This window comes from Thermobia domestica, chromosome 13 (genome assembly GCF_964235325.1).
Source record: "Thermobia domestica chromosome 13, izTheDome1.hap1.1, whole genome shotgun sequence".
Taxonomy (NCBI): domain Eukaryota; kingdom Metazoa; phylum Arthropoda; class Insecta; order Zygentoma; family Lepismatidae; genus Thermobia; species Thermobia domestica.
In genome coordinates this window covers 84,526,749-84,553,014 of record NC_137466.1, presented here as the reverse complement: position 1 = coordinate 84,553,014, position 26,266 = coordinate 84,526,749, and the positions used below count along the sequence as shown (strand labels likewise).

Here is a 26,266-nt window from a genome sequence, read left to right as displayed (position 1 = left end):
ATTATTATTATTATTATTATTATTATTATTATTACTTGTGGACCTCAGAACACACTTTCACGATATATCTTTTGCAAATGTACCACCATATGCCAAACATTAATCATCTCAGAGATGAGGGCAGGCTTATAGCCACCCTAAAAATGTAGGGGAACAGTAGAATTTAGGGGGCTAATCCAACCATATTATACAAGTTCATCACCATGTTATAGTTTATCTGCAAGCCTACCTTGAAAATTTTAGGGGGCAGTAAAAATTTAGGGGGGCTGCTTCCCGTGGATACGTACCTATCTGAAGGGGAGAAAGATTATAAATAAACTCATGTTTGTATACTTAGAACATTATTTCGTGTGAGTTTATTGAAAACAAAAAACTGAAGTTTCAGAGTAACAAATATAAGTAACACATAATGAATTTCTGTCAATATTCCTCTTGTTCAGGTTCGAAAAATCCTGGACGCCAGATAGTCAAGGCGATTGGAAATAGGAGTCTGGCTCATAAATAAGTTAAATCAAAAATAAAATTATGAAGTCCCATGTATGAAATTATATTATTATGGTGACTAATTGCTAATATACAGAGTAAATAATAGAAAAATGAAAGGATGTAATAGGATATGAATATTTTAAAAGGGATTAAGAGTTTTCTGGTACAGAAAGTGCTTATTTGTAGCCGTAGCATAACAGCATGGAGATTCACGACAAATCTTCAAAATAAAGAAAAGCTATATGATGGCCTAGATATTCTCAATCTGCGCATGAACTGATATAGTGCTTACACTCTAATGTTTTTTTTTGGGATAATACAATAGTAAAGTAATTCAGTTTAAGTGTATAAGTATCTAAATTATTTATAATGATAGAACATTACAAATGACCACTAATGTATTTCAAACTAGGAAAATAGGTCTTATTAACACGTTAAGTGTATTACTTATTTTGCTATTTTTCCTTTCGCTATTCTAATAAATTTATTTGTAGTTTGCAGTAAAAAACTGTAATATGAAAAGATTCCCTGAAACTTCCAATGTAATTCACAGAGTGATATGGACTTGTGACGTCACGCCAAAACCCTTGTTTGTGCTGCCGTGACGTAAGTAGATCATTTTTCCCTTGTTTGAAGCGTTGTATCTCCGTAACGAAGAAATATTTTTCTGAGATTTTTGGTATGTGGTATATTGAAGACTAGTTCTACACGATGGTGTCTTTAAATTACAACCTTTGGTCAAAAAGGAAATGTCCATTGCTGAACCATGCGTAGTCTTTGAGATCTAGCACGAAATATATCAAAACATTTAAATTTTTCCGGGCTACGACCATCGTCACGCGCGTGCTTTCTTCGCGTTTCTAACATGTCCTCACTATTTTCTCCATGTAATATCAGTCATGATTTTTTTGCAAAAGGTTATTCACATACAGATTTTCTTTGTGGCCTAAGCAGCAATTTTTAGCACTTTGTCCTCCTGAGATATTACGCCCCAAACATGGCATCAAAATCACGAACTTCAATTTTCGGACCCCCATAAATCTATGGTGCCAGTAGTATCATACGTGTAGATATTTCTAAAGACTCTTTACATGCAATAGTATTCAGCACAAAACTTATGAATCCCCACTTTAAGCCATTCCAAAATAGAGCCCCTTTAAAAGTGTAATTTTCTATACTTTTCCTAGCGATTTCTTGTATTGTTTGCAACCCTGCATATTTATTTAGAAACAAGAGTATATATTCTCCGTTTACTTCAGTCTCTCCTCTAAACATTCGTTTTTGTTCGGAGTTCGTCTGATATGTATGTTCTGAGCAACTGTAGTTTACGAAAACTCTTAAAAAAAAAAAGCACTCCACCGACAAGGAAGATGGCCGCCATTCCGGAACACTTATACATACGGCAACGTGAACAGTATACAAGGTTCATCACACTCCAGTTTCGATAATTTTCGGAGATGGTCCAGCAACCATTTTCCCCATTTTTGGACTTCAGATGGATTGACCCAAAGAAGAACGGGGTAACTTTGAAAGAGTAGTATTAGAAGTAACAGACAGCTGAGAATTATTAGAAGTAACAGACAGCTGAGAATTTAACATCACTTCTGAGAATCAATGCAGATTATAAGGAACTTAAATAATTTATTACAGGATTCTGTAAAATGTACCGTTGTTGTTTTTATTAAATTATATTGGCCCCCGTAAACTCTTTTCTATATTCTTCGGGTTTCTCCGAGAGAAAAAAAGGTGTCCACCATTAATCTAAAGCAGCGTTTCCCAACCGGTGTGCCGTGAATGAGCCGTTGGTGTGCCGCGAGGAAAGCGAAACAAAATTATTAATAGGTATCAAATTGCAAGTCATAAGGAAAAAATGAATATTCGTATTTCACATTACTATGAATCTACAATTTTAAGTTTCATACCGTGTTACTTTTCTGTACATTTTTAATGCTGAAAAAAGTATTTGTTATCATTGTTATGGCCATTATTGCTTCTTTCTTGTTGCAGACTATTTCGTAACTTGAAATTTTAAAATATCATTCAGTCCTTTCGACAAAGCAAACATGCATACAAATTACCTACATTTTAAAAGTATTTTAAAAGTAAAAGAGATTTATTTGTTCGTTCGTTATTTAGTGCTTCCTTCTTAGTGAAAGGTTGGATACAGTTTTCGAAAAAGAAAGCGTATTTGTAAAAACCTGTGTCCAATATTTCATTGCAATTGTTTTCTATTTTTAAATTAGAATGAAAAATAAGCATAATGATTTACCACGGGAAAAAAACAGTGATCGAGCTTTCTTCTCTGTGGGAAGGAGATCAGTAATCACAGAAAAAAATACACGGTATTTTATATTTACAAATAATATCTATGAGTGTGCCGCGAGAATTCAAGTTACACCCATACTGTGCCGCAAGTTGAAAAAGGTTGGGAAAAACTGATCTAAAAGAAATATTCAGTTTCTGATCGGAAGTAAATTTGATAACCTTACGGAAATTTTTTCCACACCTTGTCCTTCATTGTTGGAAAATGCGCAAAGGAGGCAGGAGGGAGGTAAACACCTTCTCTCTTCTATTTAACTTTCAAGATTAACGATACGTCATCCGAGTTAGAAAAAAAGTTAAGAGAAAGCGGGTGGGTACAGTCAACAGAGTATCACTGTATAGGAAACAGTATATATAAATAACAGATGTTATGTGAAATGGTGAAGCAGGTAGAAGTAGCAAAATACGAAGAAAAAGACAGAATAAAGAAGTGACAAAGTAAACACAAAAAAGCTGGAAAAAATAACGATGTTAAACAAATTCCAGGTAATGGAATAAAAGTGGTAAGTTAATAACAATGGCAACGTAATTGCTTTGCTGTTTGTTATTTCTTTAAGTTTAGCGTCCCTTCTCAGCACCAAGACTATATGAGATGTGAACCTACAGTTTAAGGTGGAATCTATATTATCGTAATGAGTCCAAATTTTATTGCTCCCCCGCCGGAAATTGGAACCGGAACCAGATGCATTAAAAGATCATTTACTAGAAATTAGATATACAGGGAAGGCTAGTTGCTTCATCATCATTATATCGTTATTAGTACAATTATATTTCTTTATTATTATTATTATTATTATTATTATTATTATTATTATTATTATTATTATTATAGCATTTTGTCAACTTTCCACACATTATCTCCACTTTCATTACCACTTCTCAGTTCTATGTATTTCTACCTATGTCACTACTGCTTCTCATTACAGTTATCTGTACTAGTTTGTCTATTGCGATTTCAAGTGAATTGTGCTTGCATTCTCTGTATTATTTTTCACTTCCCTTGATACCCAGTCAGATTTCGATATGGTCACACGTTCCTTTGTTGTTAACTAGAGACCGGATGTTGGGCAAAATGCCTATTTCTTAATAGTAAAGATATAATACCATTCTGAAGTTCATTTGGGTGGTCTTTACTTCAATTTAAACAAAATTTATTTTGCCTGTTTCACTATATTGCCTATTTTATTTGCCTACTTGTATCTGTACTTTTTCAAACCAGGACTTCAAGATCGAAACTATGTCGTTTATTTAGATTTTTTTACTTCACGAAAGGTTTCTATCAGATCCCATTAACTTATGTTCAGGTTAAGGTCAAGCTTAATCTAAATAGCTGAAAAGAATGTTATCGCAAGAAGGGCTGGATGTGACGCACATCGTCTCGTACTTTCCATTTCTTCTTTATTTGCATTCCACAGATGCACCAAGGAATAAGTTTTTATTTCATTTTAGTTTGGGGGTGTTTGTTTTGTGATCGGTCGTGGAAAGAGGTGTGTGTGTGTAAGCTCTCTGAACCGAAGGAAAAAAAAAATGTGTTGTCCTTCTCAACCGATGTGCCGCGACACACTGGTATGTCACGCAATCCCTAAGGTCTGTTGCGAAATTTTAGAATTTAAAAATTATGAAGAATTTAATAATAATTAGTTAAAATCAAGACAGACTGTACCAGTCAATACCTCGAGCGGTAGCAATAATGCTCAGTGCTGTATAGAGTCATTGTAAAAACTATTTGGTCTCACTATTATAATATATATTGTTATTTTATTATTTATAATAAAAATATCAAACAAGTGTGTTGCAATGCCCTGGATGTTCAGTAAAGTGTATCGTCAGTCAAAAAAAAAAAAAAAAAAAAAGGTTGAGAACCGCTGCTATTGGGCATAATTCATCATCTGACAAGTTGAAAAAATATCTTGTTATCATGTGCAATCACAGGTAAAGATTTCTTGAGACAGACTGTTAAAATGTACTGAATTAAAATATATTTGGTTATTCCTCTATTTGCAGGAAAGTGAACAACATTCGTTCCTTATGTGTACTGATAAAAGTGCTATAAAACTTTGGACTATTACTGTTATGTGTAGCAATAAAACGTTCAAAAACACTGGACAGCTGTATGAAGTGACGAAATGCTCTAATAATTTGTTTAGTAAATATACACTAAATTAAAGTTTGGACAAGAGTTCGAAAAAATTATATACACATGGAAAATCCAGTGCACGTGTTAAACTTCAAAAGTATGGTAACCCTGCAACAAAAAAGAAAGAGCCACCGGGTTTGCCAATAAGAACATTAGAAGTTTAAAAAGAGGTAACATGAAAACAATATAACTAAGAAATTGTCCCAAAAAATATGAAATTTGCACGTCTTACAAATATCTACCGCGTTGGACTCATAATGAACTGAAATCAACCACAAACCCTCCTTGCAATAATGTATACAAAATAAAAATTTCACTACTATATTGAGTGCCTATGTCCAGTTCCACTTGCTACCCTTTTTCTTTAATGAGTCACTGTTTCGGTGAGTGGAATGGATTATTCTGGACTCATTGCAAGAAAAGTTCCCCGCGTTCCATTGAGAAATGGTGATGTAAATTGACCACCCAGATCATGTGATCTTTCTCCGCTGGATTATTATTATGGGGTTATCTTTAAGTCTACGACAGTAAGCCACTAACAATTTGTGAACTGAAAGGGAACACTGAACATACTATTATGAATTTACTGTGCCACGTGTGCAAAAGTAGCCCAAAATTAAACTTTTAGAATCCATTCCACCGAAAGAAGCAAAGGACATTTGAATATTATCTCGAAAACAATGCTATTAATTGCTTAATAACATTTGTGGTTTTCATTGTATCTCATTTTAAAGTTCTGATATTCTTATTGGTAAACCTTTTACCAATATTGTAATGTTCCTATTTATAGCTTCCTTTTGATTTCTTCATCCGACGATAGAGCCTGACTGGCTCTGAAACATTGTGAAATCCTTAGCAGCATTTTTGAGTCGTGAGTCTGAAATTTCTTGAGTTTACGTGACTTATCTTTCTAAGTGTACAAACACTTAAAAAAACAATTTGCTTTATTCTACGGAAATAACAAAGTTACCATCTATTTTACTGTTTTAGAACTTTACATTTAATACTCCGTACTAACCTTTCTGCCCAATCAAGCAACTGGGTATAATTGGCAATAGCATTGAAATCCTCGTCTTCTTTGTCTTTGTGAAGCAAAATAGTCAATTTGCAGTATCTTAATAAGCATTGTTTTAGGAATTCGTCTGAGCAAATGGAACGTTCGAAGGGTTCTCGCGATTCCAATCTCTGCTCAACAAGTGACTGAAAAATAAATAAATAAACTACAGAAACTTCGCATCTCACGAACAGCAAATCATTATTAAAATACTTCCATTATAAACATTTTCTTGCTATATTCTAGGTCTGTCACGACACATCAAGTAATATACATTCCAGCGAAGTACATTGTCCGAAAATGTTCCTAACAACATGAGATTCGCATATCTAACATAAATATTCTGCCAGACTGGACTCACAGTGGATTAATATCAACCGCAACCATCTTTGCAAAACGTACATATGTAGAATCAAAATTTAACAATTGGTCTATATCTGCTTACTTTATACACTTGTTCTTTAGATTAATTTATATTATTTCGGACAACTCTTCTTCGGTTATTCTTCCTCAGCAGGATAAGGCTATTTTATTCCATAGTATGAAGGAAATAAATGACATTTTTATTGTTTTAACTCTGATAGAACTGAGTAACCAATTGTGTTGATAATAAAACATTCTGATGCGTAAGTTTTTTCAGTGTCGCGTCGTACACGAAATTAATTATTAAAACGAAAATAAAGGCAAGCTAATACTAAAAGCTAAATAGGTACTACATCTGTTATCTACTCACACACTAACTTCTTAATAAGATATGTACTTGATATCAATAATAATAAATTTCTTCTTCTATCGAAGTATTCTTCTTCTATATCTTCTATATGTATCCAGGGTGTCTACCAAGCAAGCATAATCAAATTCCCTGAAAAATTATAATTTTCCCTGACTCTGTCATTCTTTTTTCTTTAGTATTATACCTGTAATTTACGACTATTTTAGTGGCATTCCTTCACCCCTCACAGCCTGGGAAAGATTTTTCCCTGACATACAATGAAATTCCCTGACTGGTAGACACCCTAATATATATCTACTATGTGATCAAAAGTATCCGGACACCTGGCTGAAAATGACTTACAAGTTCGTGGCGCCCTCCATCGGTACTGCTGGAATTCAATATGGTGTTGGCCCACTTTAGTCTTGACAACTTCCACTCTCGCAGGCATACTTTCAATCGGGTGCTGGCAGGTTTCTTGGGGAATGGTAACCCATTCTTCACGGAGTGCTGAACTGAGGAGAGGTATCGATGTAGGTCGGTGAGGCCTAACACGAAGTTGGCGTTCCAAAACATCTCAAAAGTGTTCTATAGGATTCAAGTCAGGACTCTGTGCACTCCAGTCCATTACAGGGATGTTATGGTCCTGTAACCACTACGCCACAGGAAGTGCAGTATGAACAGGTGCTCGATTGTGTTGAAAGATGCAATCGCCATCCCCGAATTCCTCTTCAACAATGGGAAGCAAGAAGGTGTTTAAAACATCAATGTAGGCCTGCGTGGTGAGAGTGCCACGCAAAACAACAAGGGGTGCAAGCTCCCTCCAAGAAAAACACGACCACACCTAACACTACCACCTCCGAATTTTACTGTTGGCACTACACACGCTGATAGATGACGTTCACCGGGCATTCGCCATATCCGGCACTCAGCATCATAGAACTAAATTACCATAACTTTCTTATTTTTGAAGTTATTGGGCTCATCCAGGTGTCAAATGAAAGTTAATTTTTGCTCTTTCAGTAGATCCTAAGTAACCTTGCAAAAAGTTACACTGTCAAACATTAATGGGCATACAAAGCTTTTCTTTTTCTTTTTTTTTAACAAATTGTGCCGTTGCTCAAAAGTTACAACTAAGAAACTTTTAAAACTTTTTCTGCTCATTCAGCTTAACACGTACATGGTATGGTGTTAAAAAATAAAGAGGGTGTTTTTCGTATTTTTGTAATTATTATTTTTTATATATATATATTTTACATGTACGGAAATATATAGTTTTAAGTTTTGTTACAAATTATGTCATTGTTCGTAAGTTACAACTATGACACTTTTGAAACTTTTTAAATAGAATCATCTTTGCACATACACGATATGGGTAGAACATGAAAAGGGTGCTTTAGGTATTTTTGCAATTATTATTATTATTATTATTATTATTATTATTATTATTATTATTTAAGTTTTAAATGTACAGAAATATGCAGATTTACAGTTGTTAACAGGTTATGTCTTTTCTCTGAAGTAGTGATGGCCAATTCCGGAATTTTTACTTTACAGATTCCGTAAAGTAAAATAAAAAAAATTCGGAATTCGAAAAAATTCCGAGTTCGGAAAAATCCGGAATTCGGAAAAATTCCGGAAAGTGAAATTTCCGATTTCGGAAAATTTTGTCCATCCCTACTCTGATGTGACAATTGTTACACTTTAAAACTTTTTCAAATAATCATCTTAGTAAATATTAGGTATGCTTAAAAATAGAACTGGTGTAATGTGTAGTTTTGGTATTACCATAATATTATATTTTCATACTTTAACTATGACTTTCAACTTTTTCCCAATTGTATTATCGCTTACAACTATGAAACTTTTGTAACTTTTTATAGGATTAGTTTGCATTTACTAGGTATGATTAAATAACAAAAAGGGATATCCTTTTTGTAATAATCTTGGGGTTTTGTGAATGGAAAATATAGGGCTAGCAATGTTAGGGATTGAGTGATTGTTACAAACCCTAACAACAGGAATAAGAAATAATAGACTAATATACATAGATGAAAACAATAAACATACATAATACCAGTAATACTTCTTTGAATTACATAGATTTACATACAAAATTGTGTCCTATATTTCAGAGCTCATTCTTTTCATTGATGACATGATGTCTTCTTTTAATTTTGCTTTCAGTTGCGTAAGCCCGGACTGACTGGCTTGTAACAGATGGAACAGGAACTTCCCAGATGATATTTTCAAAAGGTATCCAACAAAAGTCTTCATTTTCTTGCCAGTAGAATATAGAAGGCCCAGAGCGATTCATGAATTGCACTCTGACGTACAAAAATAATAATTGCAAAAATACCAAAAGCACTGTTTTTTATTTTTAAACCATATCATGTATGTGCTAAAATGATCCTATAAAAAAGGTTTCAAGAGTTTCACAGTTGTAATTTACGAGCAATGACACAATTTGTAATAAACTTGAACCTGTATATATTTCCATACATGCAAAAAACATATCATGTATGTGCTAAGGTGATTCAATTTAAAACGTTTCATAGTTGTAACTCATGAGCAATGACACAATTTGTAACACAAACCTGTATATGTCCATACATGTAAAATACAAAAATACCAAAAGCACCCTTTTAATTTTTTAACCATATCATGTATGTGCTAAGATGATTCAATTTAAAAAGTTTCATAGTTGTAACTTACGAGCAATGACACAATTTGTGACAAAACTTAAAACTGTATATTTTCGTACATAAAAAATAATAATTACTAAAATACAAAAAACACCCTCTTTATTTTTTAACCATATCATGTACGTGTTAAGATGAATGTACAATTTGAAAAGTTTCCTAGTTATAACTTTTGAGCAATGGCTCAATTTGTAAAAAACCCTAAAATTTGCTTTGTATACTCATTAATGTTTGACAGTTTAACTTTCTGCAAGGTTATTTAGGATCTAGTGAAAGAGCAAAAATTAAGCTTTCATTTGACACCTGGATGAGCCCAATAACTTCAAAAATAAGGAAGTTGTGGTAATTTAGTTCCATGATGCTGAGTGCCGGAAAGTGAAATTGAAGCAAAGTTCACATTTTTCAAAAATTTCTCTCCGGCCTATTTCTCATCCAAAAAATCGGAAAAAATTAATTTAGCATAATTTCATTGGTATTTATGTATGAAAAAAATTTGAAGAGAATCTGAGACATTGAAGTACAGTGCTCTAGGTGATTTGACATGGAATGACCCCCAATTGTTATATGAACATACATTTTACTGTAAATATAACTAAATGGGTAATTATGTCGTTGCAAAATTTTGTACGAGTTTCTTAATGTTTTTGTATGTAGCTCACCAGTATTAAGCAACGACCATAAGGAATCTAAAAAGGATCTGCATCAGAAAATCAGAGTTTGTCAGTATACGTCTCCAAGACCTAAGTAAAATGTAAATTAAATCTAAAATGTAAACATTCTGCAGCTGGCGTTCATAAGGTAAGATTTGACTATGTGTAACATATTCTACAATTATTTGCCTACACTTAGTGCAAAAAGTATTCACCTAAATAAATTATTTATAAGTCTTTAAAATCGCTAGCGCTAACTATATATTGTTTGGTGTAATTATCTTTAGATAATAAGCAGGAAAGGACGAAACACAGAAGAGTCTTCATTCAACCACCCTGCTGTGAAGAACAAATGCCCTTCAACCACCCACACCTTATTTTGTAAGGTTATTTTCACAAGTGGAAGTAGCAGGGTTGGATGGTTTAAACCAAGGTGGTTTAAACCATGGTTTAAGCCAGCTAGTTTTTTCAAAAAACTGCTTTAAACACACACACACACACAAAGAAAAAGGTTCGTAGAAGTGTAAGAGTTCCTAAAATTTTGATGAACACACATGTGTGGGTTATCACGATTCACTCCCACATATTATTCGTACTATATTCAGATCTACATTCCCCATTCATTACCCAAAGAGATTATACTACAAAAGCAATTTTTTAAACATAAGTTTATGAATGTTTCTTCTGTGATTCTTTTATAGTTTGTTATTATTGTTATGCAATTGCAATCAAAGAAAAATTCTAAATAATGTTTACTACAGATAAAATACATCGAAATCCCGTATACTTTTTTGGGAGGGGGGGGGGGAGGTTAAACAAACACCACGAGAGGCATTTATTGAAATCAGAAGTATCTTTGGTATCTATTTAAGTATAAATGGGTCAGAGCCAAAGTGAACTCAAATAATTTGTATCTTTATTTACTTTTCTTACTGATATGCAAATTAAGTCGTTGTATTTCTTTAACTTGGACTAATAAAAGTCGTCGTGAACTAACTTGAACTAAATTAATTCTTCTGTACTCTGCAGTATTTTGAGATTGTTCATATGTAATTCTGTATAATGGTTCACTTGTGCAACTGTTTATCTTTTTGTCCTTCTGAAATGACTCTTGACAATTATATTAACAAGTATGTAAAGATCAGTACAACGTATTTTTTTTAATCAGGAGTCCTTCGTGAGTGAGTCGGCAGACATATCGCATTTGTGGCCACTTAGTCCCGATTTCAAGTTCAAATGGAGGACAATTTCTCTCGGATGTAAGCCGAGAAGCGGTTTGGATTCCGCTTTAAGCTTATGTGACCCCTTCCAGCATAACCCGGTTGTTGCATAATAATCCCACGGCGAAACAAACTTCTTTCTATCCATAAGTGATATAAATACATAGAGCAAGTTATTTAAACAAAACAAAAAAAAAGGGGGGGGTTCAATAAAAAACATGGTTTTTGCCAACCCTGGGAAGTAGCAATGCCACAAAAATATAGGAGTTTTCGTTGAAATATAGGAGCACGGAAAGCCTGGAAAATTAAATTTAAATTATCTACTAGAATGTTATTTTAATTAAACTATTTGTGGCATAAATATTCACAAACTAACGATTTACATTTATTTGGAAAATAATTTCGTTATTTTGTTTATCTCTTATATTTACATTCAAATATTTCAATGGAAAAAGAAATATATTAATAAAATTTTTTATTATAGTAGTAATAAGGAATAAATTTTGAAACTCTCAGAATGAAATATATTGAAAATTAACACAACGCTCAGGACAATTAAAGTAAGTATTGTCAGAAAGAGAATGTTACCAGCTAATGTTGTGTGTTTTGTGACAAAATTTCAAACATTAAACAACTCTGAAGAAATTTAATGAAAATATTCCGAATTTGTTAAAATAAAAAAAAATCTCTCATTCAGAATTCAACGTAGGCTTTGCTAAGGGAAATTTCGAAAATCATGCGAATTTTTCAATATTAAATTTCGATTGGTGAAGAAATTACGCCTCTGAATTAGGAATTTATCTTATATTATGCTTGGACCAATACGAATGAAGAAGATTCGACGACTATAGAATCAGACGTGCCTCTCCAATGGCCACTATCTTATTAATTTTATCAACCGCCTGCTACAATGTGGCTTAATTATAACTAAAATTGAAAGAAGTAAGTAATAATAAAACCCAAAAAATTCGTATTTGTGGAGTATTAACATTTATGTTGGATCTTTTTAATAACTGGCAATACAATCTGTACTGGAAAAGAAAATACATATAGCTCTCTAAAAAAAATTTTACAAATTCTTTTAGTATGACAAAATTTAAGATACAACTATGTTTCTAACTGGAAAGTAAAATCTAGTTAATTTGCATTTTTAAAATAAATTTCAAAATCAAGAAAAACAAATACTAATAATGAAATAGCGGATAAAAAGATGCTAGGAAACAAAAGAACTGCATTTTCACGGTATAGCTTAGTACAGAAATTTATAATCCTATTCCAGATGTCATACCAAATTAACATGAACATTAACTAAGCAGTCAGTAATACATCGAAAACACTAAACGTTTGTTTCGTTACAGTATTTATAATATGAAGCGAACGAAAAACCACTTTTAATGTTATCGTAAGTTTTTAAATATTGACCTCTAGTAAACTTTGCTTTACGTGTTTGCAATGTACTTCGAACTCTACAGAAGTGAAACATTAAGATCAATTACACAAAGACCTCACCTTAACGTGACTCATTCCAGTCCACAGTTCCAATACAGTGTTGTAATTTTTCAACAAAACCACTCTTTTATTTACTGGGTGACCAAATATAATATCCAGATATCTAAGTGCAAGCATTGGTTTTGGTCCATGGTTATCTATTATTTTCACAATAGTTCTTCTTCTACCTGCCTGCAAAGAAAGTTAATTTTCTCTTACAAATAAAAATGAACACTGAGTACTTAGGAATACATACATACATATACTGTATATGGTTAACAAAATAAAGAAAACGCCTATAATTTGCAACACATACGATGTATGAGAGGGGAAACTCCGATGATGGTTGTGCAGCGCCTGGCCGTCGTTAGAGCTGTTCGGTCTGTAATATGTCAGATGAAGTAGAAAGGAAACTTATCTTGAAGCAGACAGACGGTTTTAATGCAAAACAGGAGACTTATCTGAGCTCCAAATACGCCAAATTGTGGATGTGGTTAGTTGGTGCAAGTGTATTACCTGAGATGACCAGTGTTAAGTGCGCTGTGAGGAACGGTGTCTAAGGTGGTGACGATCATGACAAAACATCAGCGAAGAGTAATAATAAATAAAGAAGCCTCAGTAATAGACCACCACGGATTGTCATCAAGAATCGTAAAATGAATGCGGCTAAAATGATTGCAAACTCAATCAGCACCTGGAACAACCTACTGCGACAATCACAGTAGGACGCGAGCTGTATAACCTGAATATTCACAGTCAAGTTGTAATTTCCAAACTGCTGCTCAGTGCCAACGAAGGGGAAAACAGGTACCGAGAACATGCATAGTGGACCAGTTAAGATTGGAAACGCGTAAAATGGTCTGATGGGTTCGCTTTCACCTTATTTCCAACAAGACCGTATTTATGTATGGTGGACGATCAAAGCAGCTCATGATCTGAACTCTCCTTCCTACCGTGAAACTGCCGGCGGCTCTGCAGGCCGTATTTTCCTGTATTCAGTGGCTCCTATGATTACACTTAGAGGATGCAGTAATTATGTGGAAATTTTAGGTAACCACGTGCATCCTATGGTGAAGCTGTTGCCTCCGACCAATGATGAAAATTCCCACTGCTGGAGCTCATGGACATCGGGAAGAACTACATTTTCCTAGCCCAGTCCAATCTCCAGACCTCAATATTATTGAACACTTGTGATTAGTTCCAGAGTTCAAGACTCCCCAGCCGGTATCCTCTTCTTCCACCTTCGCTGACGGAACTGAGTGCAGCGCTGTTACGAGGCATAGTATAACATTCCTTAGGAGAGAATTAGCTGAGTAAGCGGAAAACGAATGAGAGAATGTTAGAAATAGTGGAGAAGAAAATAACAATTTTAGATATTACTGAGAAGAGGAAGAGAAACTAGTTGAGACATTGGATAAGAAGAAACTATATCATAAGGGACGTGCTAGAGGGTCGGGGGCAGAAAAGAGAGGGAGGGAATGAAAGAGGCTACAATGGATGGACGATATCAAAACAGAAAAATCGTACGTGAAGACGAAGAGGTTAGCGGAAGACTATATAGAGTTGTAACTACTCCAAATTTGTGCATAACCAAATTTGTGTATAATTGTATTCCTTTACTTAAACGCAAATTTTGCGTTTCGTACCTGTGGTAATCCAAGTGCATTTAGTTCACCACGTGTATTTTGCTCTTCGATTATGCTGCCACCTAATGGTATCAGATGAACTAATAGAAGAAAAGGAAGAAGAGAAGTTGATGATGACTCGCCGTATGTGAAGAGTAATATGTATGTATGTGTGTGTGTGATCTGACAGAATGAATCAGAGAAATCTGAGAGTGATATGATTTAATCATGGTAGCCTAAACACCAAAAGCGCATACGATAAAAACTCCATAAATACATTAAAGACGATTACTTCTGTACAATTTCAAAACTGAACTTTGTATCGAATTTCAACAGTGCGTGATAGCCTGGTATTAAAGTTTAGAATGACAAGCCCTGTCTCGTGATCAAAGAGCGGGCGGTAGAGATGAACTTTGGCTCGGACAACAAGTGTGTAATAAGTGATGGCTTGAGGTGGATGTGAATTAATAACAATCTCCAAAATACGAACTTTTTCATGTAGTCATCGTGTACGAAATTGTTGATTATAAATGTTGTATCTTGGTGTTCGGCGATTGCATTATAATTCAATGTGAAATGAAACGCCTCGAATCTTTTAAGTTAGAGGATGTAGTGGATTCATTTCGAACAAACGATTCTGTACAACGTCATGTGAACCCACCATGTAGTATGAATAGTCACGTGTGCATCAGGCCCGGATCAACGAAAGTTTTAATATTTTAAACACTTATTCTACGTTTTATATGAAAAACAAAGTAGCAAACAACAGAGGTACCACATTTACCATATTTGTATTTTGTGTAAACATTTAGGTACAAGGTCCATCCTTAAAGTAGTAGGACTGATTTTTTTTCTTTTCATTTTACAGACCGACGGCGGTTGCTCCACCTCTTGTTGGTTGAGGTGGGTCTAAGGAAAGACAGGAAGAAGCGCCAGTCGGCTGCCAGCCATAGCAGGGTTAAGATCGATCGTCATCGTAACCTCTGCGAGTGACCCTCGTCACGCTGCGTCATGGCCAATCTTTTGGAACAGCGTTACGTCATCAAATTTTGCGTGAAGCTCGGTAAAACTGGGAAAGAGACTCATGAAATGATCAAGACGGCGTACGGTGATAACGCCATTGGAAGATCGAGTGTGTTTGAGTGGCACAAGCTGTTTAGGGAGGGGAGAGAAGTTGAAGACGCTGCACGGCCAGGACGACCTTCGAGCTCCAAAACGAAGGAAAATGATGCAAAAGTGAAGAATTTGCTGGACAGTGACCGAAGATTAACTGTCTGCATGATTGCCGATGAACTTGGCATTGCTAAAACCCAAGTTCACGAAATTGTGCACGAACAATTGCAAATGAGGAAAATTTGTGCAAAGTTGGTGCCGCTAGTGTTGACAGGCGAGCAAAAGGACGTTCGCAAAAGGACTTCCGAGTGGTGGCGTATCTGGCCCAACATAACATTGCAACCTTGCCTCAGCCACCCTACAGTCCCGACCTTACCCCACCAGACTTTTTCCTCTTCCCCCGCCTCAAAACCACACTGAAAGGGCATCATCACCACTCGGTGGAAGCATTACAACAGGCCGTGACGAGGCAGCTGAACAGCATTCCAGTTTCCGCCTTCCAGGAAGCGTATGAAAACTGGAAATCCCGCTGGCAGCGGTGTGTGGATGTAGGAGGATCATATTTCGAAGAATATTAACCGTAAGTGTTATTTCTGTCAATATCTTATTTTTAATTGACTCAGTCCTACTACTTTAAGGATGGACCCTATATGTGTTAGTCTTTATAATAAAGCACTAAGCGTACTTGTGCTTTGATTTATATTTCCAAAAGAAGCATGTTAAATGTAGAATTTGCTGTTACACAGCATATTTGTTGTGTAACAAGTAAGCGAGAGTAGACGATCACTTCATCTATTCACGATAACTACATCTTGGATCGTCTTACAGACGGTACCTCCTGAAAATGGACCGCAGACAGTAGGGTCGTGCGCTAAGGGCAGTATCACTGAGTGACAACTGGAGGGAACTAGTATGCATTCCAAATTCGCAGGCATTACAGTGCAAGGCTATGTTGTCTGGAGTGAGGAACTGAGCAGGCCCTACAGAGGTCACTTGATAATGGAAGCGGTTTGCCCGCAAGGCGTAAACCCGATGTGTTATAAAATGTCGTTCCCTCGCAGGGACGAGTTGTTATAGAATGGCTCCGTAACGAACAGGGACGTCCAAGGAACGAACCCAGAACTTAATAAAATGCTGCCCGAACAACGGACTCTTGATCTTGGACTGTTATAGAGTATGGAAGCTTCTTAGTTGCCGCAAGTGACCCGCAAATAATGGCAGAATACCTACGATGATTATTATTCCAATGTCAAAATATCGTTGAAAAACTAGCTACGTTAAAGTAAAGAATAGTTTTTGAACCTTTTCCCAGCAAAATCTCGATACTCTTCCGACCAAAGCTGTATGATTACCTTTAAACTCCTTTACTTACAAGAGAAGTTCGGGAGAAAGTACTCGCCTGCAGAGAAACTAAGCATGCCATTTGAAGGACTAATTCATGCTCATTACAACAAGCTCATAAAATCCTGTACGATTGAGAACTGTTCGAGAGATTCAAGTTGGAAGTTTATATGAAAAAATGAGTATATACATCTTTAAACGAGTTAAGTACAACATTATTGCCAACGAATATTGGCGTACGAATTGAAATCTACCGGAGGTAACAGAAAAAACTGTTTTGCAATAACTAACCGGTTTGTTAGTTAAAATTAGTCATTACACTGTTTACAATAATGATAGGTTAGAGATGAAAATTGATGACTGTTGTTCTACTGTTCTATGAAGAAATGACACAGGCAAAAGACTTCCTTGCGCCATGAACATTTTATATGTGCAATTGCGTTGCATCTATCAAGGGAACAGTTCGCATTACCAAAGCTAAAGCAAATTCGACCGTTGATTCAAAAGGTATATAATGTGTTCGGTAACCTGCTTTGTGAAGGCAAACTGAAACAATCCAATGTATCGCGGTGATCGGAACTGATTCATTAGCATGGACACGAACTTTATTTGATTATTTCGTTGCTACAGTCCGCAGCAAAAAACCTGCAACATGAGCATGTAAGTTTATTGTGAAACTACGCCTAACAGCGCAGGGAATCAACATAACGTCTAAGTGGCACGAATCACGCCAGGAGAAACCTCAGCGTCCTCTTCTGCATACTTATTTTGGAGCAAAAGACTTCATCGTTTCACTATAAACTTACATGCTCATGTTGTCGGTTTTTTGCTGCAGACTGTACATCATAACGTCCGGATGAAGAAGTTTCATACTATGTACAAATCTCCTGTCATTATCTTTGATTGGTCGGAGTCCAAACAGATCAAATGATTGTACAATTCGTGTGCAGTTCTTTGATATATTCTCAACCATTACGTCTTTGCCATCCGTCATCCAACTTGCAATGGACAATTTGTCTGTGAATGGACCCCAGTGATCAAGCATTAGTAAGTTCAAACCAACAAGCTTCGCCATGGGAGAAAATACTTCGGCTATACACTTCTGGCATCCTTCTTTCCTCATCATACTGCTCGTAGATGAGTCGAATATCAAATTGGATGGTTTTATCATAGACTCCCATACTTGACTACCAAACTTCTTTTGCTTCTTTTGAAAAGTTACAAGCACTTCTCTTGCAAAATCCGTCATTGTAACTGTAGGCAGTATAGTAAATGAATGCATTGAAGCATTCTTGCTTTGAACAATTTTAATGACATCTCAAAAGTTTTCATTTGCTAATGAGCGATTACCAGTTAACTCGTACTTGGAACCGGACTGATCAGCGTTGAATACTCTATCAGGTGTAATATTTTGCTCATCTATGAACGCCTTCATTTTCTCTACAAACTCGCGGCTCTCGTTCTCTAGTTCTTCTTAGTCATCATGAGTTACCTTTGAAATGTATGCCGTAATCTTTCTACTGGTAATACCATATTGTTTCTTGAAGGAGTAAACGAAAGTGCGGCTTGATGTCAAGTTGAAGTTTTATTTAGCTACATTTACTTGGGCCTATATCTGGATATCAACGTCAGGTATGTCAATTCCGGCGCGTTCAGTTTCCAAGAAGTTTTGGTACGTGTCATCCATATGTTTCGCCAAAATATTTTCGCGTTCTCCACCCAGTTTAACGTGGTCTTTCCAGCGATAGGTATCTCTCCAGCTGTGAACAAACGGATACCATTTACGGACTTGTTTAATAACGCGTCGTTTTTCATTCTTCAAATAAACGAAATTGATGACGTCTTGCAGTTGTTTATCTGTCGACTTGAAAGCATCTCGTTGATATTTTCTAGGTGACGGTTCATAATTGGGATCTTCGTCAACCTCCGCCTTGCCGTGACGGCGGTCGACTAACGCGATCACGGACAGCTTCATTCATCGTTCATCGTTTCCATCCGCGTAAGTTTGAATGTCTGAAAACGCCAGTGTCTCTCGGATATTGTCTTCGCATTCGAATTTAGTCAATATGATGTCGAATATTTGACAAGCAAACGCTTTGTGTGTGTGTGTGTACGTGCGTAATACGATTGACTTGTTTGAATCCGTTTTCATGTTTCCAAACTATCGCAAGATCAACCATTAAATTAGCTACGTTAACGGATGATTGCCATTTTTCTGCTGAAAAACCCTGTTTGTGTTAATAAACAATCTATCATCGCCTTACTCAACTTTTGCAAACACGTCTGAACGTACCGAAGTATGATTGTCATCTACCTCAATATTGTAACTTTGTATATAACAACAGCAAGTGAATCGTTTTGACATCGACACAAAACTGGCATTTGTTTACGTTGTGTGTCATGTTATAGCTTCTGACGGTCGAGACGTGGCTCCAGACATCGTCCATGAGCGTCATTTGTTGGTATTGTTCAAAACTGATAATAACGGTACGTCGCTCGGAGAGCAATCGTGCATGTGTTGTTGGATATCTTGAAAAGTTCTTAACAGTACAAGAATTTTATTAGCTTGTAATCAGCATGAATTGGTCTTTCAAATGGCATGCTTCGTTTCTCTGCAGGTGAGTTCTTTCTCTCGACCTTCGCTTGTTAGCGATGTGTTTTACCGTATCACCTACATATATGTCAGCGCGGTGTCAAATTTAAATAGTCTAATTATTCCTGCTCCAACCTTCACGTAAAGAAAAAAATGATTGAGAATTAAGATTCCTTTAACAATTTCAGACCATCATCTGAAGTTTAATTGTTATAACCTTAACACTTCAAATATTATATAAACACTCAAGTGTAAAATGATAGAAGTCATAATTTTAACTGTAGTTCTTTTACTCACTCTTAACGTGAAATCCTGAATATGACACCTAAAAGCAGCATCCAACCACTCAGAAACAAGTTCGAATATATCTGGTGCTCGTTTCCACATACACATACACGAAATGTATATCAAGCATCTGTCGTCACTTGCATCAGCTGCCATTGACTTTAATTCAGAGTTACACATACTCACTAATGTACCCACTTGATTCGGCTGAAGAAGACTTGCAACGTATAATAACGAACTGAGTTCTTCACTATGCTGCACAGAAAACGAAATATAAAAATATTAATTTCATAATTTACTTAAATAATTAAAACACATTTATTATTATTATGCTCTTGTACATTTAATAGAATTGGTATTTAGTTATTCCAATAATTAATTATGTTTCGAAATGACTCGGTCATTGTGAAAAAGAAATTGCTTTCATTACGTGCTCCTCGTCAGAGAATAAAGAGAAAGAGGAAAAAAGGAAAAATGAAAGAAGAACACGATTGTGTTTTTAGAAACTGTCATCTTATATGTTTAGACGGAAGAGTGAATAGCAGATTTCATGGTAGTTTCCGGAGGGAAATATACTAGACATAGGTGACTGGTATGCAGAAAATAACCGTACAGAAATTTGCAGCATAAACAACTGGAAAAATAACTCTAGCGACATATAATGGGACCCTGTGTGCATTTTTACAATGTTTTTATTACATTACTTTTTTGTTTGTTACTTTTCGGGTCAAATCTTCCAACTTAAATTTACGCACGTCCATACTAACCACGCTCTCAAATTTTGTAGATACGTAAATCTGATGACAATCTTCACATAATTTTCGTTCTAGCTTATAGTTTTACTGTAAAATTAATTAAGTTATTACTAAAGAGAGAAAAATATGAGCTTTCATATTTTAAGCCATGCTTCGTACGGCAATGGCAATAAGGATCTTAACGTTTCATAGAATGTCGAATCGAAATTATGTGTTTTAAATTTTCATATTTCGCAATAGTATTGACAAAAATTTCATATTTAGTGAAAATTTTATTTCTATATGTTCTGTGCTCATCGTGTGCCTACACTAACCTCTTAACTTCGTTAAACCCAGTGACTTTGCATCACCTTCAAATTCGTAATGTACGATCCTGAACATCAGTAGCATTTTAATCCGGGGTCAAACTTGCCTGGTCTCTTGGGTCACAGGGACATCATCTGGTTTCCCGGGTCGTACCCATAAACACACGATTCATCCTCTCTGATGATACTGTCCAAGAATATCTGATCGTTAGAAGCTGTTTCTCCCAGTGACCTTCTTGCCCTCTACGAGAATCCTTGGCACGAATATCACCGATACAGGCGCAACCTTAGATATTCCGGTAAGATTTGATGTCATGAGTCAATGTGAATGTTAATTTCACACGAATTTCACTGACAGATAGTCGTTGTTTGGCTCTGACAAGTGCAATGATCTGGGCAATTTTCTCCATATTCTAACTTAGGACGAGGACCATCCTCCACGAACAGGCTTCCAGCTCGGATATGTACGAACCAATGGAAGATAGTTGCGCGACTCAATGATATACATCATCGAATGCTATTTGCAACATTTCATACGCCTCTAGGGCTGGTTTTCCAAACAAATTCGCTGTTTTTTTCGATCATTCCTTTCAGAATCTGATACGGACCACACAACACACTGCATGCAATCACGTCCCACTACCTAGACTTAGGTAAGTGATAACGATGTGGCGTCATATGACATATTATAGTAATACCTGCGCTGAGCATTCTGGGTTGCGATTAATACCTTTTGAAAAGAGCTATTTTAGTTAGCACTTGGCTTCATGTGAAATTCGCTTTCAATTTATAACTTTCTGTACACTGACTTGGATTAATTTGGTTGGTTGGTTGAATTGGAGTTTAGAGTCTCTTTCAGTACTGAGACTGACGTGAACCTACAGTTTAAGGTGGAATCCGAACCACTATAATTCGTTCAAATTTTTCTAGGAACTTCAACCAGAAATCGAACCCAGGATAACGTGCACCAAATTTCATTTTCATATATTCACAACAGAATTTGCTTCAGTATTGCATTATTATTATTATTATTTTACTCGTCATACGTAAAAAAACATTTAACACACAAGCTCTCAAGAAAGGTTTCAAAGAGACGAAAATCACACACTTACATATGCTGTAATCCTACCTAGGGGTGTACAGGTACCTTTTGAATGACAGTGGACAGGTAGGATAATTTCCCATCTCTTTTTCTTTATACACGTATGATGAAACATTTAAAAATTGACAATCTGTATCAACACCCACAACATTTGTAGTTAAACTATCACTGAAATGGAACAGCGGATTACAACTATACTGATTCGCAATATTGTAATACGTCAAACTTACAATCTTTTTCTCAAAAAGATGCGAGACCGACTCCAAGTTACAGTATGACGACTAGAAATTTTTTGAAATAATATTAAACGAAGAAGCAATTATATGCACTCGGAATGTAAATATAGCCAAAGAACTATGCCTGAAGTCCAAGGAAATTGTAACTTAAGTTTTCAGTTCAAGGGATGATACATTATAGAAGAGAATTAACTATAATGATTAGAGCAACCATGCTTTATTTTTTGTTTAACTATGCTTTATTTTTTTCAAATTATGCTTTATTGTTAATTTCAATCACTGTTTTACATTAATCATGTATAATGTATAATATTTACTATACATTAAATATTCTAAATATCTTGATCTATTTATTAATATTTTATGCAACCAGTTTCTTTCATATTTAATGAAATTTCTACGTATTGCACTGTAAAGAGATATGCTTTACTCGAGTCAGTTTTTTTTTTTTTTAACTTTTTTTTATCACTTGTGTGTGCCTTAGAGGTGTATATATACAGAAAGGGAAAATAAAACATGCCACCAAAAAGTACAGAAAGTGCTCGAGTTCAAGAGGTACACATAATAATAGAGTGTGGAATTCTTGTGCACTTTTTGTACATTTTGAATCATCATACATACAATTCTTGTAGACATGATATTTGTACCGGAGAAAGTAACTCACTTAAGGTGTTCACAAACTATGTACAATATCATTAATATCACTCACATAATATCACCTTCGAGATTCAGCATATCTGAAACAAATGCTGCAAAATATGCAACTTGTTTGAAATCTGTTAAAGTATCACTTATACACCACACTAAAATAGGTTACGAATGAAAAGTTAGTAATCTTCATCTATGTCACTCTCAGTTTCTTCGTTTTCACCAACACCACCTTGGTAAATTCCAAGTTTTAAGTGAGCCTCGAGATTTTCTTCTGTGAAGCACAACCTCTTGGAATTCAAAATCCAACTGAGCGTAGAAAAGCTTCTCTCTGGTGAAGCAGATGATGGAGGGACCATTATTGCCTTCATTGCCAGCTTACTACTTATAGGCATCTTAGTGGAATGTTTCTGCCAGAAGGATAAAGCAGAAGACAAATTTTCTCCCTGCACCATTCCTACATACGTTGCTATTTCTTCTATTGGAACATCAACAGTCGAGAAACGTTTCAGTTCACCCGAAGTAAAGATGGAAGAAATCTCAGCAACGGCTAACGTTGGATCTAAATTCTGAACTTTCTTCCAGAAGTTTACAGCTGGATGGCGTTTATTCATATATCTTTCAAGTTTTTTACATGAAACACCAGAACTTTGAATCATCTCAAGAACTGATGACAGAAGAAGTCAGACCTGTGTTGCATCAATATTTTCTGATTCCAGAACCTGTATTTGTTTACAAAGCTCATCAGAAATTTTAGCAATAGCTCCAAGTTGAAACTAATGGATTTCATTTTCAACCAATTGTTTTAACTTTGTTACAGCAGCACTATTTTCCTCAGCTTCTAATTCAATCCAACGTTTCACTGCATTAAAATCAGTATTGTGATATTTTCCTGCCTTCAGTCATGTGCCTCAGCGTGTTATTACAGGAACTGGAGGTAAATCAAATATTCCTGTTTCTTTCAAGCAATCCAGTAATCTCTGCATTCTGGCCGGTGTTTTCGCTAAGGCAGTCTTAACTGCTGCAATGAATTTATCAGCAATTTCAAGCGAAAATCATCTTCTTCGGCACAAAGATGCAATACGTGAGCCCAGCAAGTAGAATGTAAAAGCTATGGTGCAACTCCAGCTAGTCATCTACCAGCAGAAAGCATGTATGGTGCACTGTCTGTTATCAAAACAACCAAATTATTAATGTGAACACCAATAAGATCTAGTGTATCAACTACTATAACATCAGCATTGCAATGTTTAACAATTTTAGTTTTCACAAGACAGGGTTTTGATTCACAGCACCTAATGGAGCAACAAGAACATTCACCAAATTACAATTTCTTAAATTTCTAGTTTCATCAGCAATCATATAAACAGAATTTCCCTCAAATTTTGATTTAGTTTCCTGGATATCTTCCGCACACTTGACAAGATACCTTCTCAGAGTGGTTTCACTGGGAGCCGGTTTTATAGATGCAGCAGATGCTACCCACTGACGATGTTGTTCATTTCTGAACACATGAAATGGTACCTGCAGAAGTAAATGTTTTCATAATTTCTTTCATATTATTCTTGGAATCTTCCATACACTGCCATACTTGAGGTATAGTACTAGTATGTATGCTGCTAGGGCCGCTTGAATTGAACAATCTCCTTGTCCGTCGCTCTGCTTTCGAGATCTATGTTTAAAACTTTCCACGTGTTTCTGTACAATGGACTTCTGTGGCAGTCTAATATTTTCCAAAATTATGCTTTATTATGCTTTTAAAATTAGTTTCTTCTGGACCCTTAGACGGCCACAACCATGTTCAAGGTACCAACCATACGTGTAAATTGCTGTTATGCTTTTTATGCTTTTGGGTTGGCCTAATAATGATATTATCTCTGGGTGTATATAATCTACAGTAATATTTAGAAACATATTTACTGTAATATACAGCATGTTCAAAAAATTATGCAATTTTAGAGGAATCTCATGAATTGTTTTTGTTTCGTTATAGATGCCGAATAACTAAGCAGCCATGAAGTATGTTGTGAAAAACTTTTTTTGTTTTTTTTTTAGCCAACCCAGTGGGCTTTTACTAAGAAAAACTAAGTTTTAAATTTTATACGTACAATTAAAGTTGTATTCCTACTTAAAAACACTGCTTAAGCATTCGTGTTCTATTGTAGACATTTAGAGTGAAACTATGAAAGTCCCTTGTCTCACAAAGGGAATCCATGAAGGCCTATCCGCGTTTCGTGGGACATAGTTTGCACTCGCTTATATTTCGAATTCTCGAAAGGAGGAAGTAAAAAAATTTGTAGAGCAACAAAAAGGATAATATAATATATTATACAATAGTGTTCTATATAATATACAAAAGGAATAAAATCACTTACTACACTTAAGATTCAAGGACCAGTCGTCCTGACTGAAGATTTCTTTAGTTTCCTCAAAACATGCCAGACAAATACTAGGGTAGTACCTCATGTCAGGAGCCAGATATGAAAGAAAGCAGCTTTACACGTTCAGCCCCATGTGTATCTATTTGGCTCACAGTAAGGTTTTACAGGTAGACCACGTGTATCTATTTTAATCACACAAATTGATTCTCTTCTAAGGCGTGTGTATCTGCTAGACTTACAATTTTCATTTGAATAAATGATTCAATTTTAAGATTTGATCCCTGGGAAAGGAAATGTTGACTTCGGTCACGAAATTTTTAACAGATGGCAGCCCTTTATTGTTACACTTTCCGCGTCTTTATTCTTACATATTGAACTGCCCAGGGTGAACTGCGTTTTTGTCCCGAGGTAAACTTTACTCATATAGAGCTGGGGCTGAACGTGTTAATCCCTTGGATACAAACGCTGTATCACCCACACCTATCAATTATCGCCTAGAACGTATATGCTTGGTTTAAAATGATTTTTCTCTCTTATGTTCAGAGGGTATAACGTTATAGCAAAACACATTTTCCGTTCTTTGTGTTCGACGATATAGTGTGATGATGTCCCTCCAAATTTGGGCTTAAAACAAAGCCATATGTTTTGGAAAAGAAAGTGTAAGATTATTTGTTGATACTTTAGATTCACAGTTAATGTGAATATATTAAGAAATTAACATTACAGCATTTTCCCTTCCTTTCTCTTCATTCCCCTTCTTACACCCAGAAAATTTTATATGATTTAGTTCTGAGCCAAACAAGGAAGTGTTATTTTAGTTGTTTTTTAGGTGGGTTTGTTGCGTTTTTATTAGCGAACGGTAATTGGGCGATGTAGTTTGAGTGTAATGTGTAGTATATTACAATAAGAGTATTGTTAATGGGTCCGATTCTCACGTAGTATCTCTTTTGTACTGTCAAACAGGATTGAGGAAGATTTTTCCTTCGTAACTATTCTAGATATTGCAACGGAACTTGGCATATGCATTAATGTAGGCCCATAATATTTTTCAAGGTAGATTATATTCGGGAGCCCGTAGCCAGGACCGCTACAAAGGACAAATTTTAAAAAA

The 26,266-nt window shown here is 35.5% G+C and overlaps 1 protein-coding gene across 3 annotated transcripts in view; it reads right to left on the bottom strand.

Annotated features, from left to right (window-relative positions):
- LOC145668281 (condensin-2 complex subunit G2-like) overlaps positions 1-26,266 on the bottom strand; it is a 120,837-nt gene that overhangs the window by 20,731 nt on the left and 73,840 nt on the right. For 2 of the 3 annotated variants that reach the window (XM_081735993.1, XM_081735994.1), the window contains exons 12-14: positions 19,741-19,983; positions 12,793-12,963; positions 5,964-6,145 (exon numbers count right to left, since the gene is read on the bottom strand). In XM_081735993.1, coding sequence (XP_081592119.1) covers positions 5,964-6,145; positions 12,793-12,963; positions 19,741-19,983 — 596 coding nt within the window. The remainder of the gene's footprint in view (positions 1-5,963; positions 6,146-12,792; positions 12,964-19,740; positions 19,984-26,266) is intronic. The other variant, XM_081735995.1, reaches the window with a different exon arrangement.